Source organism: Diadema setosum, chromosome 11 (genome assembly GCF_964275005.1).
Source record: "Diadema setosum chromosome 11, eeDiaSeto1, whole genome shotgun sequence".
NCBI classification, from domain to species: domain Eukaryota; kingdom Metazoa; phylum Echinodermata; class Echinoidea; order Diadematoida; family Diadematidae; genus Diadema; species Diadema setosum.
Genome location: NC_092695.1, coordinates 28,504,546 through 28,518,468, shown reverse-complemented (window position 1 = coordinate 28,518,468; position 13,923 = coordinate 28,504,546). Strand labels below are relative to the sequence as shown.

Here is a 13,923-nt window from a genome sequence, read left to right as displayed (position 1 = left end):
AAAACATTATATTATTTTATTAAAAAACATTAAATGACAAGCATTTACAAGTGCAAGTTTGCTCTGTCCCTGAAGAAAGGATGCATTCCTAGAAACACATTTTGCAGGTGCTTTTGATAATTTCATGAACAGAGAAGTGACGAAAGTATGATACAATACCCTGTTTCTGTTAGCGAAGTCTGTACACTTTCTTTGGTTGTTGTCTTTTAGGGGGACATGTGCACAGAAGAATAGCACACATTGTTAATACTGAGCAGAGAATGTAAATGAAAGGGACTTCACAATTTGCCCGTTTATGTGAATTTGGAAATAAAAAGATAAAAAGGGAAGGAATGCATGTATTATAAGAAAAGATTTAGCCAAGCATCTGAAAAGAAGCATAAGAAGGAAATAACATACAATTTTTTTGATAAGAAGTTACAGCAAATGAAAGAGTAAAAGCTAGCAGGCTGACAGCCTTCCAATGTTTCTGAGTGAACAACAAAAAAAGCTTGATTGAGATCACTGCTGCCTCTATCAACTAAAAACTTGTGGTCTTTGAGCATTCTTCACGGAAGTTGGAAGAAGTAAGACATCACGTGGCAAAAATGACTTTGAGGCTAAAGAGTTCTAAATGCACCGATCAATACCACAACGTACGACAGCGACAACACACTCCCACGGAGGACAAGACTGCTGCAAACATGTCGGAGGCTACTGAGAGCATTCTGAGCTAGAGGTTGGAGGGTTCAGAGAATGCGCAGGGAGCATGCAAGGGCCGGGAGACACTTACCCTGGATGTTGATGGTGACACGTGGTTGGCCAGCGGCATCTCCGCGCTGTCCTTGAGGCGGATGCCCACCTCCAGATAGAAGGGTAGGTGCACCAGGTTGCGCAGGTAGTCGTGGCCGCGGACGTTGGACTCCTTGAAGACGTTGTGGAGGTTCTGGTCGATGGCCTTGGTGATGATGTAGGGGTCGATGGCAAGGATGGTGATGTAGGGCGAGTTGGGGGAGTTGGGGGAGGAGAAGAGGGCTTTGATGGAGTCCAGGATGCTCAAAATCTGCTCCTGCTCGCACGAATCCAGCCCGTCGACGATGACCACGAGGCGCGTCTGGACGCCCTGGAAGGCGTCCATGCACTGCACCATGTTGGTCAGCGTCGTCACCTCCTGCTTGAGGCTCCGCAGAAAGTCGTCCGGCTTCGTGTGGCCCGCCTGGCGTGCCTTGCGCTCCATGCGCACCCGCGGCGGGTACACCATCTGGTACACAAACTGCATAAAGTTCCAGAGGTTGAGGATCAGGGACAGCGCCACGATTCCTAGGAGTACCAGCATGGCAATCTTGTGCTTGGTGATGGCGGACTTCTCCGCCTCACCTGCCTCAACAATCTCCATGTGCATCTCGACCTTCACAAGAAGGACTAGTCCTGATAGTAAACAGCCTATCACCAGCATTGTTATTATAAACCTAGGAATGCAGCAGTACCTTTTAAAACGGGATTTTCCTGAAAGAAATGAAGCACAAAAAAAATGAAAAATTAACACAATAGCCTTCTTTCTTTAAGATATATGGGATTAAAGTTCACCACGAGACTAAAAGATAACAACTCAACACAAAGAGTAAAGTGTGTCTTACTAATTTCAATATACGATGATTACATGTTTTATTGGCTATCTAGTTTTTACACCTCACTAACAAAATATGCTCCTAGATCTTATAGAACTATTTTCCCCCCTCTTTATCATTTAGCATATTGGCATACATGCAGTTCTGTGGATATTACAGGGCAGGCTTGTAGTTTGTTACCCTTCCTGCAAGAAACCTTTACCATCCTTTGGCTGCTGATTGCGTAGCATGCTCAAGCATTTTTTTCCCCAACTGGCATAGATATTTAGAAATTACTCCTCAAGGAAAAGAGATTTATTAATCCCCCTAATCCCTACTGTATACCCATGGCCTTCCCGTAGGACTGAGACACATTGGTCAGGTTTCCAGGGAATACTGAATAGTGATGACAAAAGCTTGGCAGGTTAAGTTAATGGCTTGGGGACATAAAGGGCTAAACAAAATGATGTAAAGTTTTAAGCTGCAACAAACTCTATCGAGAAGATGAGCCTCACAAGAAGGAGGAGAAAGAATATGAAAAGGAAGAGAAACATCAGATGAGGATGATGATAAGGAGGAAAAGAAGGGGAAGGAGAAGAGAGAAAGAAAAAAAGGAAAGAGGTGGAAGAGGAGACGGAGGAGAAAGAGAAGACGACCTGGACAAAGAGAACATGGTCAAAAGCAGTGGATATTTACCCCCATCTGGGGTGGACCGGACCACCCTGTAGAGCCTGGAGACCAGGGTCCCCAGCTCCTTCTCCAGGGACACGCCCAGGCTGCCGATGGTCCGGGCCAGGGGCGCGTGGCTGCCCAGATTGTTCAAGTGGAGGTGATCTCCAAAAATAAACCTGCAATGAGAATTATATCATTGATGCAATTGAATATGAAGAAACTTCAGCAGCATACCTCCAGGGAGGACACAGTACATCTGACACTATTATTTGAGATTTGATTGTAGAGTAGAGAGATACAAGGATGACATAAGATAGGCAAAGAGTCACTTTCTTAAAGAAAAGGTACAGTTTTGGTTGAGATGGGACTTAAGATTTCCAATGTTTTTTGATGATTTTTTTTTTGTGTGGAGATAATGAGAAACCTCTTGTGAAATATGAAAAAGCATTATAATTCTAAGGGTGATTCAAAGTTAATTTGATTAGAATTGGTTTTGAAATGGCTGAGATATCCAAAACAAAGCGAGCCAAATCGCTTTGTGTAACATTGTTTTTGGGTATCTCGGCCATTTCAAAATCAATTTTCCTCAATTACACTTCAAATTCCTCTTAGAATTGTATGCTCTTTAACATTTCATAAGTTGGTTTCTAAGTATCTTACAAAAATTTTGAAACTGAATCCTCACCTCAACCAATAATATGCCATTCCTCCAACACATCACATACCCATGTATGGGTGACTGAGGGTGATTCAGGCACCTGTATGGGTTAAACCAATGGGTATTGCTCTCCTTTGCCTGGAGTACACTTTGGCTAATGGTACTGATCAATGGTTTGTCAAATGCATACGAGAATCCTGTGTGAATCTATAGATTTGTGTGAACGTGCCTTGCTCTGCGGTCACATGGTTCTCGCCACTCACCTAACTGGCAAGACTTTGGCTGTCCTCTCGGAGGAGACAGGAGGATTGCAGTAGCACAGCGCCATCACGAGGCGGAAGTAGTTGAATTGCCGGGCAAGCCACTTGCTTAGCTTGCCCGACCCCCTCCACTTCTGACGATGACCAAAGTATACTAGAGCTGGAACGGAGGAGGGAAGAATAACACATCTGATCTTGTATTTCTATGCATATTACAGAACATAATCATAGCACAAATAAGTGGGAAAGGATTACAGGATGACAAATAAAAACAAAAGAAGAATTGAATGATGTAATAATAAACAGCATTCTTTGGCAATTACACACTGGATGTGCACTATCCCAGCATAGTTCTACTGCCATATTATATTCATTATCAAGACTTCAGTGATAATTTTGGGATAACTAACCTCTTGATAAGTGCAACCCTAGACTTACATGGATGATACTCAGTATCATGATCTCTATCACAAAGATCCAGCAACTGTCAACAAGCGATCAAATGAATACAATAAAATCTCACTTCACACACAAATTGCAATGCACATAATTATGTATGTTCCTTATTCCCACTCTGGTCAGCAGCACAATCTTCTTTCATAAATTGAAAGTCAAGGCAATGCTGAACACCACTCACAGCTTCCATCAACTGATTTTGAGAGTGGCACAATAGAAACATTCAAAATATCCCCCAAAAAAAAACAACAACAAGAAACAAACAAACACAACAACAAACGAACAAACACACACAACAAAAACAACCACAACCACAAGCATAATCACTAATTGGCAAACTTCTGCATAAACTTTGTAAACACATATAAAGATGTTCCATTCAATATCATGATAAAATCATCATCATCATCATCATCATCATCATCATCATCATCATCATCATCATCATCATCATTATGGGACATTGGAATACCTCTACACCAAAAGCCTGGATACTCACCTAACAAGAAATATAATAAAAGAAAGACTCCTAAAGCCACACCCCCTGCTAGACTGACGGCACCTTTAAAGGTGTAGCCCTCCATGGCGAAGGGGATGAATAGAACCACTGCACCTATAGCTAGACCAACCAGGGCACACAGGATGAACACCCAGCAGGTGAAACGAAACATTGGCCGGAAGTCCTGACGGGCAAACTGGAACATTTCATCTGTAACACCAGAGCAGAGAGACAGCCACACATCCAGACGGACAGACAGACAGAAAAGCAGAGATGGGAAGAAGGATTGACAGAATGATAGATTAGGACAAGGAGATAGAAAGAATAAGAATTAGCAGTCAAGCCATGGTTGAATAGCCTCACAGCTGCTCATATTTGTGCCTTTCTGTACAATGACAGAATGGAATCTATATTCAATATTTTCCTGCACAAAGAAGAAGAGATTATTTTGAGTTGTAAATCAGAAAGCCATGTATTAATTTGGGGACAGAAGATAATGATAACATATCAAAATCAACTTTCCAATCAAATTTACAAAGCAAGTAAGCTTCAAAAGGGCTTGAAATAAAGAATACAACCACGAAACGAGCAAATCTTCCAAGATCTGTGAAAAAAAAATTATTTTTATCATGGACTATCTTCTAATTCTGTAATTCCAATCAACTTTTTAAAGACACATTAAGATACAAATATGAACTATGAAAAAAAAAAAATCATCCGTTCCTTGTGTCATTCTTAACCTTTCCTGTAAGTTTCACAACTTTTTGAGTTATTCTGCACACAGACAAACAAACAAACAAATGCAGATGAAAACACAACCTCCTTCCTTGGTGGAGGTACACTGTAATGATATTAAAAGAAAGATGAAACGAAGTGATGGCAGATGACTGCCCGCCTACCTTGCAGCTTCTTGAGGATGAAAGACTTGCCGCTACCCCAGCGTGCATACAGACCGACGGTGACCGGGGGCAGGAGGGTTGGCTCGCTGAGGATGTCTGCCAGAGAGCTGCTACACAGGTCGCTCAACTCATTCTCAACCTCATCGCTGGGGCTGAAGCTCCCTACGGTGAGACATGTAACAAACACTCCCAAATCAGAACATCTCGAGAGGAACCTTCGTTCAAAAAGCAAAGACTTATTCATTATTGTAGACAGAAGAACCAAATTTTATGGAGAAGGAACATTTGCATGTAATGCCTCTACTTCATGAAGTAAACTACCCTAGAATCTAAGACAAGTTACTACATGTAACATCAATAAATTCAATTCTGCCTTGAAAATATATCATCTTCTTTTTAAAGTCTCATCAAACATGAAAATCAGTACCATTGCAATTGCAATTGAATATTCGATTATAGTCTTTCCTTTTCTGAAGCTCATAGGGACATACAATTTATACACTATGTGTTATGCGCTATATATAGGCGTTGTTGATTATTATTACTATTTGGTGCATTGGTAGGATGTACTAAATGAATGGTTTTGAGTAAACGGCAAGTTTGAAAAAGAAAAGTATCACACTGAGAGATGCAAATGGTGACCTTATTTCTTAATCATTTGTCACTGGATTTCCAGCATTGAAATCTGCATCAAAGAAGTGTGTGTGTGTGTGTGTGTGTGTATGTGTGTATGTGTGTATGTGTGTTTTGTTGTTGTCATTGTTGTTGTATGTCTGGAGTACAGATCAACTATTCATGTGACCAGGAGCATATCTGTTTACTTGCAGTGATTTGTCATCAGCATTCAAATTAATTCCTCCAAACTTGACCTAACTGTACGTTAGGCGTAATAATGTGCCTCAGTAGTCTAAGAGGAAGGCCGTGACGACACCGTAGGATTAACGGGATTAGGTTATCTCTATTCATAATCACATAGCTTCCAGACATCTGTGTCCATCAGCAAAGACAGTACCGTAAAGGTTAACCCGTTGAGGACGAGTCCCGAGTATACTACGGCAGGTGTCTACGGGAAATGCGTGTTGTAGCAAAATCAAACCGTCCTCAACGGGTTAAAGAGAAATAAAATGAGCGAAAAAAACAACAACAAAGATACAAATAAACAGTATAAATGACCGGAGGCTGACTTACGGGCTCCAAAGATTTGAGTGAGGATGCCTTTCTGGTGGTTGCAGTCAATGTTGTAAGGGGTTTCCCCTTCCTTGTTGGGTTTGTACAGCAGCCTGCCATCCTTGGGATTACGTAGCAACAGCTCCGAGATCTTCTTGTCTCGATACCGAATGGCTATGTGAAGTGGTGTATCACCCCTCTGCATAAAAAACACAAACAAACAGTGAACATGCATTCAACTCTTGTTGATTATTGCGAAAACTTTTGCAGTGTGAAACTTCTTGTGCATTCTGTACACTACAGAATAAGTGTGAATGCAAATAATGCAAATGCTTTTCTTTCCTTTGTTTAGGTAAACTCACGCTGTCAGAAGTACACTTGCGTTAGTCTGCATTTGATATCATGTGACCACATACTGACTGGAGGATGAGGGATATGTATACCTTGTCTGTTGCTGAAACTTTGGCTCCCTTGTCAAGCAGCGCCCTCACGACCTCCCGGCTTCGGTTTCTCGTGGCTCGTAATAATGGCGTCTCCCCATCCTGGAGGAGCAGAATTACAAACAACAGCAAGAGATTTACCATAAATCAGGCCAAGAATTCAAAGTAGATGCACAGAATTTATATTTTACAGGTTTAAAAAGTGTGACTCACATATCATCACATCAACAGTTGACTGACTTTAATCAAGCTTTTAGCTTCACAAAAAATTGTTTTACTCAACACAATAGATAGAGTGTACCCACTTTGCACATACAATTGTAATGGCCAAAAATCAATTAGGTGATTTAAATCACATCAATGTTTTAGATTTAGTCCATGGACTAAAACATACACATGAACATGACTGTCTACAATTATCATAATGTCACATGCACATACCCCATTAAACGGTTTTTAGCATTACAGTATATGGTAATCCATGGAGTAGATTCTAAGCACCTTTGTGAATTCTGGCCTATTTGGCCTTCTATTTCCCTTCCTCAAATTTTCTGCACAAAAATTCTGTAGCTGTCAAAAATTGTGAATGGGTAAAAACGGAAAAGTTATTACCTTGGTTGCTAGTTCAGTGTTTGGATTACATTCTAAGATTGTCTCTAAGATGTCCAAATGGTCCTTCTCAGCTGCCCAGTATAATGCCGTTTTCTTTTCCTGTGAATGGAAAAACCAAAATCGTCCAATCACCATTAACATGACCATCATGTCTTTGGAGCGTAGGTAAAAAATATGAGTAGTTCAGTGGTACAGATGAAATAATAACTCTTTTCAAGGATACATTTTTTATCTTCATACTTCGTGGAGTTTTATCAATATCTCCCTACATTGCAAAATATCAATCTTCATGATAATCATAAGGAAGAATGTAGATATTAAAGAGGGCTTGGGTTTATATCTTCAATGGGAAAAGGGCATGAAATAATGAAATCTTTTCGTGCTGACACTGTAGGAACATTTTAGCACGTCGACATTTCATGCCAATGTGTGTGTCTGCATTTGAACAGATGAGAATTGAATGTAATTGCACAAATGGTCAACCAATAGAGAGAGGGGACTGATGACTATGGTATCATTAACAGTGCCCATGCCATTTGATACATAAATCTAATGTTTTTATATCATTCCTCTTTGTACTACAAGATACCATGAGTTTTGATGGACACGAGTCAGAAGAATGCACATTCTAGGACAGACCATGAAGTCATTCGGGGGGGGGGGGGGGTTAGGACTGCGATGAAATTGAAATGGAATACAAATAGGATCTGGCCAATATTTGTAGCTGGCAAGCAAAAGACAGCCTGTTCTTCTTTGATGTATGTACGGTTTGTATCTTGTTCTGATTTCAGTCAGGCTTTGATGTCATTAGTTCAATTGTCGACATTCATCATACGATGTGCATATTTGGCATCATGCACAAGTGTAATCATAACACAGACTCTACGTCATTCCATCAAAGATTAACCTTCAACAACCACCTGACGGAATTGAGATGCTGATTACATGTCAGATTTCGAGCGAGGATGTTACAGTTTTTGGTCTTCGTACCTTAATAATCTTCATTTGAGAAAGTGGGCCACGGGCTGCCATGATAACATCCCGAGCAGGAAAAAAAAAGAGTGCCACATTTAGAACGATGATGAGAAATTCTTTTACTTCAAAATTGAATTCTTTCGAGCTGTCATATATGCGGCCATGGCGTGGGGGGAGAAAATGCGTAATCAATCGCATCATGGAGCAGGCCGAGGTTGAATTACTCACTTCACCCTGAATGTCAACGTCAGCGCATTTCTTGAGTAAAAGTTTGACCACCTCCGGGTGGCCCCCCTTCACCGCGTGTATGAGGACCGAGTCTTCGTGCTGGAGAAGAGATTAGAAAGGGGAGGAGAATTACGGTGATGAGATTTAGTGAGTGAGACGAATGGGGATCGTTGGTTTGCGAGGCAGGCCATGCAGCAGCACGGACAAACATCGGCACTGGGACCGTCCTCTTTGGGACGAGTTGGGAATTGTGGATGGGGAGAGGAGGAGGAACAACAGGCTCCATCAGGCAGAGAAAGATGATGGTGATGATGATGGTGGTGGTGGTGATGATGACGATGGTTGTGAAGATGTTAGTGATGGCAATGGTGGTGGTGGTGGCGATGATGATGGTATTGGTGGTGATGGTGATGATGGTGATGATGTTGATGATAATGATAATGGCATGGATGATGATGATGATGATGGTGGTGGTGATGGTGATTATGATGGTGGTGAGGGTGATAGTGATGGTGGTGATGGTGGTGATAATGATGAGGAGGAACAACAGGCTCCATCAGGGAGAGAAAGATGATGGTGATGATGATGGTGGTGGTGATGATGATGGTATTGGTGGTGGTGGTGGTTATGATGGTGATGGTGGTGGTGGTGGTGGTGATGGTGATTATGATGGTGGTGATGGTGATAGTGATGGTGGTGATGATGATGGTGGTGGCAGCTGAAAGTGATGATGATGACAATGAAGAGAACTATAATGGTAGTGGTGATGATTTTGATAATGCTGACAGTGATGATGATTATAATGTGCTGTTGCTGATGCCGATATTGATGACGATGATTTTGAAGGTGGAAGTGATGATGATGATGATGGTGACCTAGACAATGTTAATAATGTAGGATGTAAAATGATCTCTGATTGAGATACAGGTTATAAAAGAGAGAAGAAATGGCTTCCACATACAATGAATACCAAACAAACAAATAATGTATGAAACCATGCAAGCACGATTACTCATATCAAAATAAGCAGATAACTTAAATAAAACATACAGCAGCATTTATCTCAGAAATATTAACTCTGTATACAACCAAAGATTTATCATTCATGACAGTCATTAACAGGATGATTAACATTGCAATTTGCAATCAGAAACATAAAAGTAAACAACCCTTTTGACATTGTATCTTATTCCAACATCTCTCTAGCCAACCCATCAGTTGCGTCTTGATGTACACCATAAAGCTTCTGCATGCGTTTGAAGCTCCTTGATGCTTATGCAGCAGATGCCTTGAGCTCCATCACCACGGGTGACAGCTGTTTTTGCAAACATTTCTCTAACCCAAACTCGCAAGTGCTCTGAAGACAATCACCAAGCCCCCACCATCATCATAATTTGCAAATTGACAAATTGTCCCTGGAATTATAGGAGGGCAGAGCCCCAACAGATCCAAGGTCAGAATGTGAAAGGCTAATGACTTTGTGTGGCATCTCTGCAACCTGATCAAAAGCGAAGGGGAAAAAAATCTGCATTCCATAAATGCCACACTTGCCAATCAATTGTTATTTTGGAACACAAACGACACATCCTGACATTCCTCACATCACCTTAACTCGGGGAGGAATGCAAATATTGACAGAATCAAGCCCAACGGCAGAGCCCTCACTGAGAAAGAATGAAATTGAACATTGATTATTTTGTGTGTGTGTCTGGAAATTTACAAAGGTGTGATATTTCACAGCAAGTTCTGCACAGCAAAATACTGGACGGAATGCAATACACAATGGAGAGGGACTTTTGGTCTTGATTTGTAGCAACAACAGAAAAAAAAAATGTATGAGATTGAGAGGCACAAATCTTCAGAGTATGATATTCTCCTTTAAAGTGGAGATTCTCTTATGTCAAGCCTTTGTCACTATCCCCAGTCTTTCACTGAAATAGATCAGTGATTTACCATTGAATAGCTATACATTTCTTGCATTCACTTCCCTCAAAAATTTGTTCATCACGAACCAAAGGGCTGCCTGACAGTTTGTACAGGCTTGCCCGACCTAGCTTAAGAAAATGATGACCGGTACATTCAAAAACACCTTCCAACAATGACGAGAACTGACGGAAGCTTGTGAAATAAATGGCTCATCACTAAGCAAATATTAAAGAAACTATCGACATGGCCTTTGCTTATTCACATATTATTGTCAGGGGCGGATCCAGGAATTCTGTAAAGGGGAGGCGCCTTTGCAAAATTAAAGGGGGGGGGGCACAAGCACCCCCCCCCCATTTTTTCTTTTTTTTTTCTTTTGTTTCAACCGGGTGCGCGCCCCGCTCTGGATCCACCACTGATTGTCTCTGTCATTTATGACTCGTGTGCTCTTACATGGTTGTAATGTTGCAAGAAGTTTTTAAAATGAAGCGGCTTGATGTAAAATGACTCAAAGTTTTTTTGAACATTGGGAAAACAGTGAAGTGAGTTCACATAGTGTCGTGATATCTCTCCCTTTCTCTCTCTCTCTCTGTAAAAGTAAGCTACACATTCAATGGGACTGAAAGCTTTATATTCCTTTAAAAGAAATGGGTATCATGTCACTTAAATCACAGAATAAGACAACGACAGTGTCAATGTGCTAGAGGATGTGTTTTACTTGACAAGACATACTAACTAAATGAAATGTATTTCAATATTATCATACCCTTGCCATGGCTACAAGGAACACACAATCAAAAACACAGCAGAAAATCTGGGGGGATTTAGACAAGATTAAATTGATAAATTTGGGACACTGCCAAAATGACGGGACAAAATGGGGCAGTCCTGCTGTCACTTGCAGACATCATTCACCATTTTATGAAATGTGCAGGATGACAGTTGTAATACACATGGGTGACTGTGCCAGTCAAGTTTCTCTGTAAAAACACACATTTCAAACCAAAGCTATCATATCTAGGAGAGTCACCTCTGCCATCCTCTGGCTACTTCTTTCAAGGGATGGATAGTTTTGGTAGAGATAGGGCTTCAGGTTCCCCACTTTCTGTGAGATAATGAGAAACCCCTTATGAAATATGATAGAGCAAACGATTCGAAGAGGAATTCAAAGTTTATTTGATGAAAATTGGTTTTGAAATGGCTGAGATATCCAAAAACAAAGAGGTGCTAATTAAAGGTGGGACCCACCTTTCATTGGGACCACTTTGTTTTACTTTGTTTTTTGATATCTCAGCCATTTCAAAACTGATATTCTTTTAAATAGACTTTGAATTCCTCTTAGAATTGTATTTTCGTTCATATTTCTTAAGAGGTTTCTAATCTGACCACCCGAGCATTGAGAATTAAGGGTTTCTGGGACGAACACTGCACTAGGGCTTTCTATAGCTCAGTCGGTAGAGCACCGGTCTAGTAATCCAATTTTCTTTGCTCATCTTTCCACTAATAATTCATATTTTTTCTGGTCAGTTTATTCTGTCTTTATATCTTGCAAAAAGTTAAAATCTGAATCCCCCACCCTCAAACAAAACTATACCATCCCTTTAAACCCAGATACTTAGCCACAGCTAATTCAGACTGACAAGATTCACATCCCTCCAGATAGACACACAACCACACTGTACATCACTCTCTACCACACAACTTCTCTCTTACATTCTGTCCTTCTCTTCTTCTTCTTCTTCTTCTTCTTCTCCTCCTCCTCTCCTCTCTCTCCCTTTCTTTCTCTCTCTTTCCTTCTCTCTTCCCCTCTCTCTCCCATCTCTGTTTTTCTCTATCTCTTACTTCGACTTTCTCTTTCCATCCAGACCAAGGAATGCATTCCTGTCCGTCTATGTTGGTTATCCATGGGAGGTGGGGGGGCAAAGCCAAGATGGTTATTCATTTCACAGCGAATTACTAATGGAGATGTTTCGTCTCGAGGAAGAAGCGAACCCCCCTCGAAAGAGAGGAATACGGTAGACAAATGTCAGTGGGAACCTGATCCTGATGTATGCAAAGCCTCACACACATCCAAACATGAAGCACTTGGGGTTCGTTCACACCTCGAATGTTATCTCACCTTTACTGCACGGTTCACGCACACAACACACGGGAAGATCCCAATGTGCAATTTTTGCAGCAAGACTCTATATATTTTTAGTCTAGAAATAACAAATGATTCAGCAGTGTATCAGTCCTGCATGAAACTACATAATGGTTCCAGAATGTGAAAATCAGTACATATCTCAAAACAGCATTAAAGGTAGGGAATCCCATTTGCATGCCTTAAATGAAGAGTTGTATAAATACAGTGGTATGTTGAAGAGAGTATCATTTTAGAAACTCCCATAAAGTATTGAAAGTGGAAGGTAACATTTAGTACATTTTTATTGACCGTTAGATTTTGAATTGAATTTTTTTTTTCACCATAAATTCCACTACATTACTAGGCTACCTTTGCAGACCCATGCACTGCATGTGTGTCCATCATGTATATTTTGTGAAGAAAGTTCATCAAAACTTACAAACATTTCTATATACATTCTTGCCACACACTCTATATGTTATTACATCAGCTCTTATACTTTTAGATTTGTGTTTATAGATTAAAAAAATACAGAAGACTGCAACAAAAAGGCTTAAGTGTGGCTGACACACAGAACTACTGAGTAGTTGAGTTTTGTGCATTATTCAAATTGTAGATAACTGTTGACTTCCAAATTTCTCAGCTGTGGCCTAAACAAGTCCCCTGAGGTTCATATTTAATGTTTTGCTGCATTTTGGGAGGTCTGTAAAAGGTATCCCCTACCTTTAAATCTTTTCAGAATGACCATCTCCTTGATAAAAGCCATGGATGTTCACATTTGGTATTTGTACACTACCCCATTCTTTGATGCCGACATGACAGTATTCTCCATTTACGAAAGAACAGAAATACATACACCGAAATGCACACTTCTAGAAAATAGAACCACTCAGCTGTCTTTGTAATCTCACATGACATTCAGAAGCATCTTCAGATAGAATCGGCTAGGGTCACGTGACTGCCGCATTCTTCGTACAGGACATACTATCCTTGTGACTCTAGCCCAGCTACAGCATATATCAAGCGTATCACATTACAAAATCCTTTGAGACACGAGGAAGTTGCTTACATCATAAGAATTGGAGAAGATCATATTCTGGCCCTCTGAGGTGAACAGCGATTTCTGCAAAGACATAGCAGCCGCATGATGAAGGCGACTTTTTTTTCCACATCCCCCATGGGAGTCTATAAAAGCACAGCACACACACTTAACACTTTCACTTCTAGTGTTATTTTCCCCCTTCAATTTGTTCTTTTTTTGCCTGTAATTTGCTGGCCCTTATCTTTTGATTTCACTCATTTCTTTTGATTTCGTTCCAAACAAGTTTGTATTGCCTCATTGAAGTCGTAACACATGAAGTGAAAGTTGATGCATCTTTTCTCTGCAATACAAAGAGAAGGCATACTTCTTACATTTTTCTTC

The 13,923-nt window shown here is 40.6% G+C and overlaps 1 protein-coding gene across 1 annotated transcript in view; it reads right to left on the bottom strand.

Moving 5' to 3' along the window:
* The window catches only part of LOC140235089 (uncharacterized), a 126,683-nt gene that overhangs the window by 12,825 nt on the left and 99,935 nt on the right, over nucleotides 1–13,923 (bottom strand). The window contains exons 9-17 of the mRNA XM_072315125.1: nucleotides 8,453–8,551; nucleotides 7,250–7,348; nucleotides 6,641–6,739; nucleotides 6,219–6,396; nucleotides 5,031–5,192; nucleotides 4,132–4,341; nucleotides 3,180–3,336; nucleotides 2,283–2,434; nucleotides 773–1,485 (exon numbers count right to left, since the gene is read on the bottom strand). Coding sequence (XP_072171226.1) covers nucleotides 773–1,485; nucleotides 2,283–2,434; nucleotides 3,180–3,336; nucleotides 4,132–4,341; nucleotides 5,031–5,192; nucleotides 6,219–6,396; nucleotides 6,641–6,739; nucleotides 7,250–7,348; nucleotides 8,453–8,551 — 1,869 coding nt within the window. The remainder of the gene's footprint in view (nucleotides 1–772; nucleotides 1,486–2,282; nucleotides 2,435–3,179; nucleotides 3,337–4,131; nucleotides 4,342–5,030; nucleotides 5,193–6,218; nucleotides 6,397–6,640; nucleotides 6,740–7,249; nucleotides 7,349–8,452; nucleotides 8,552–13,923) is intronic.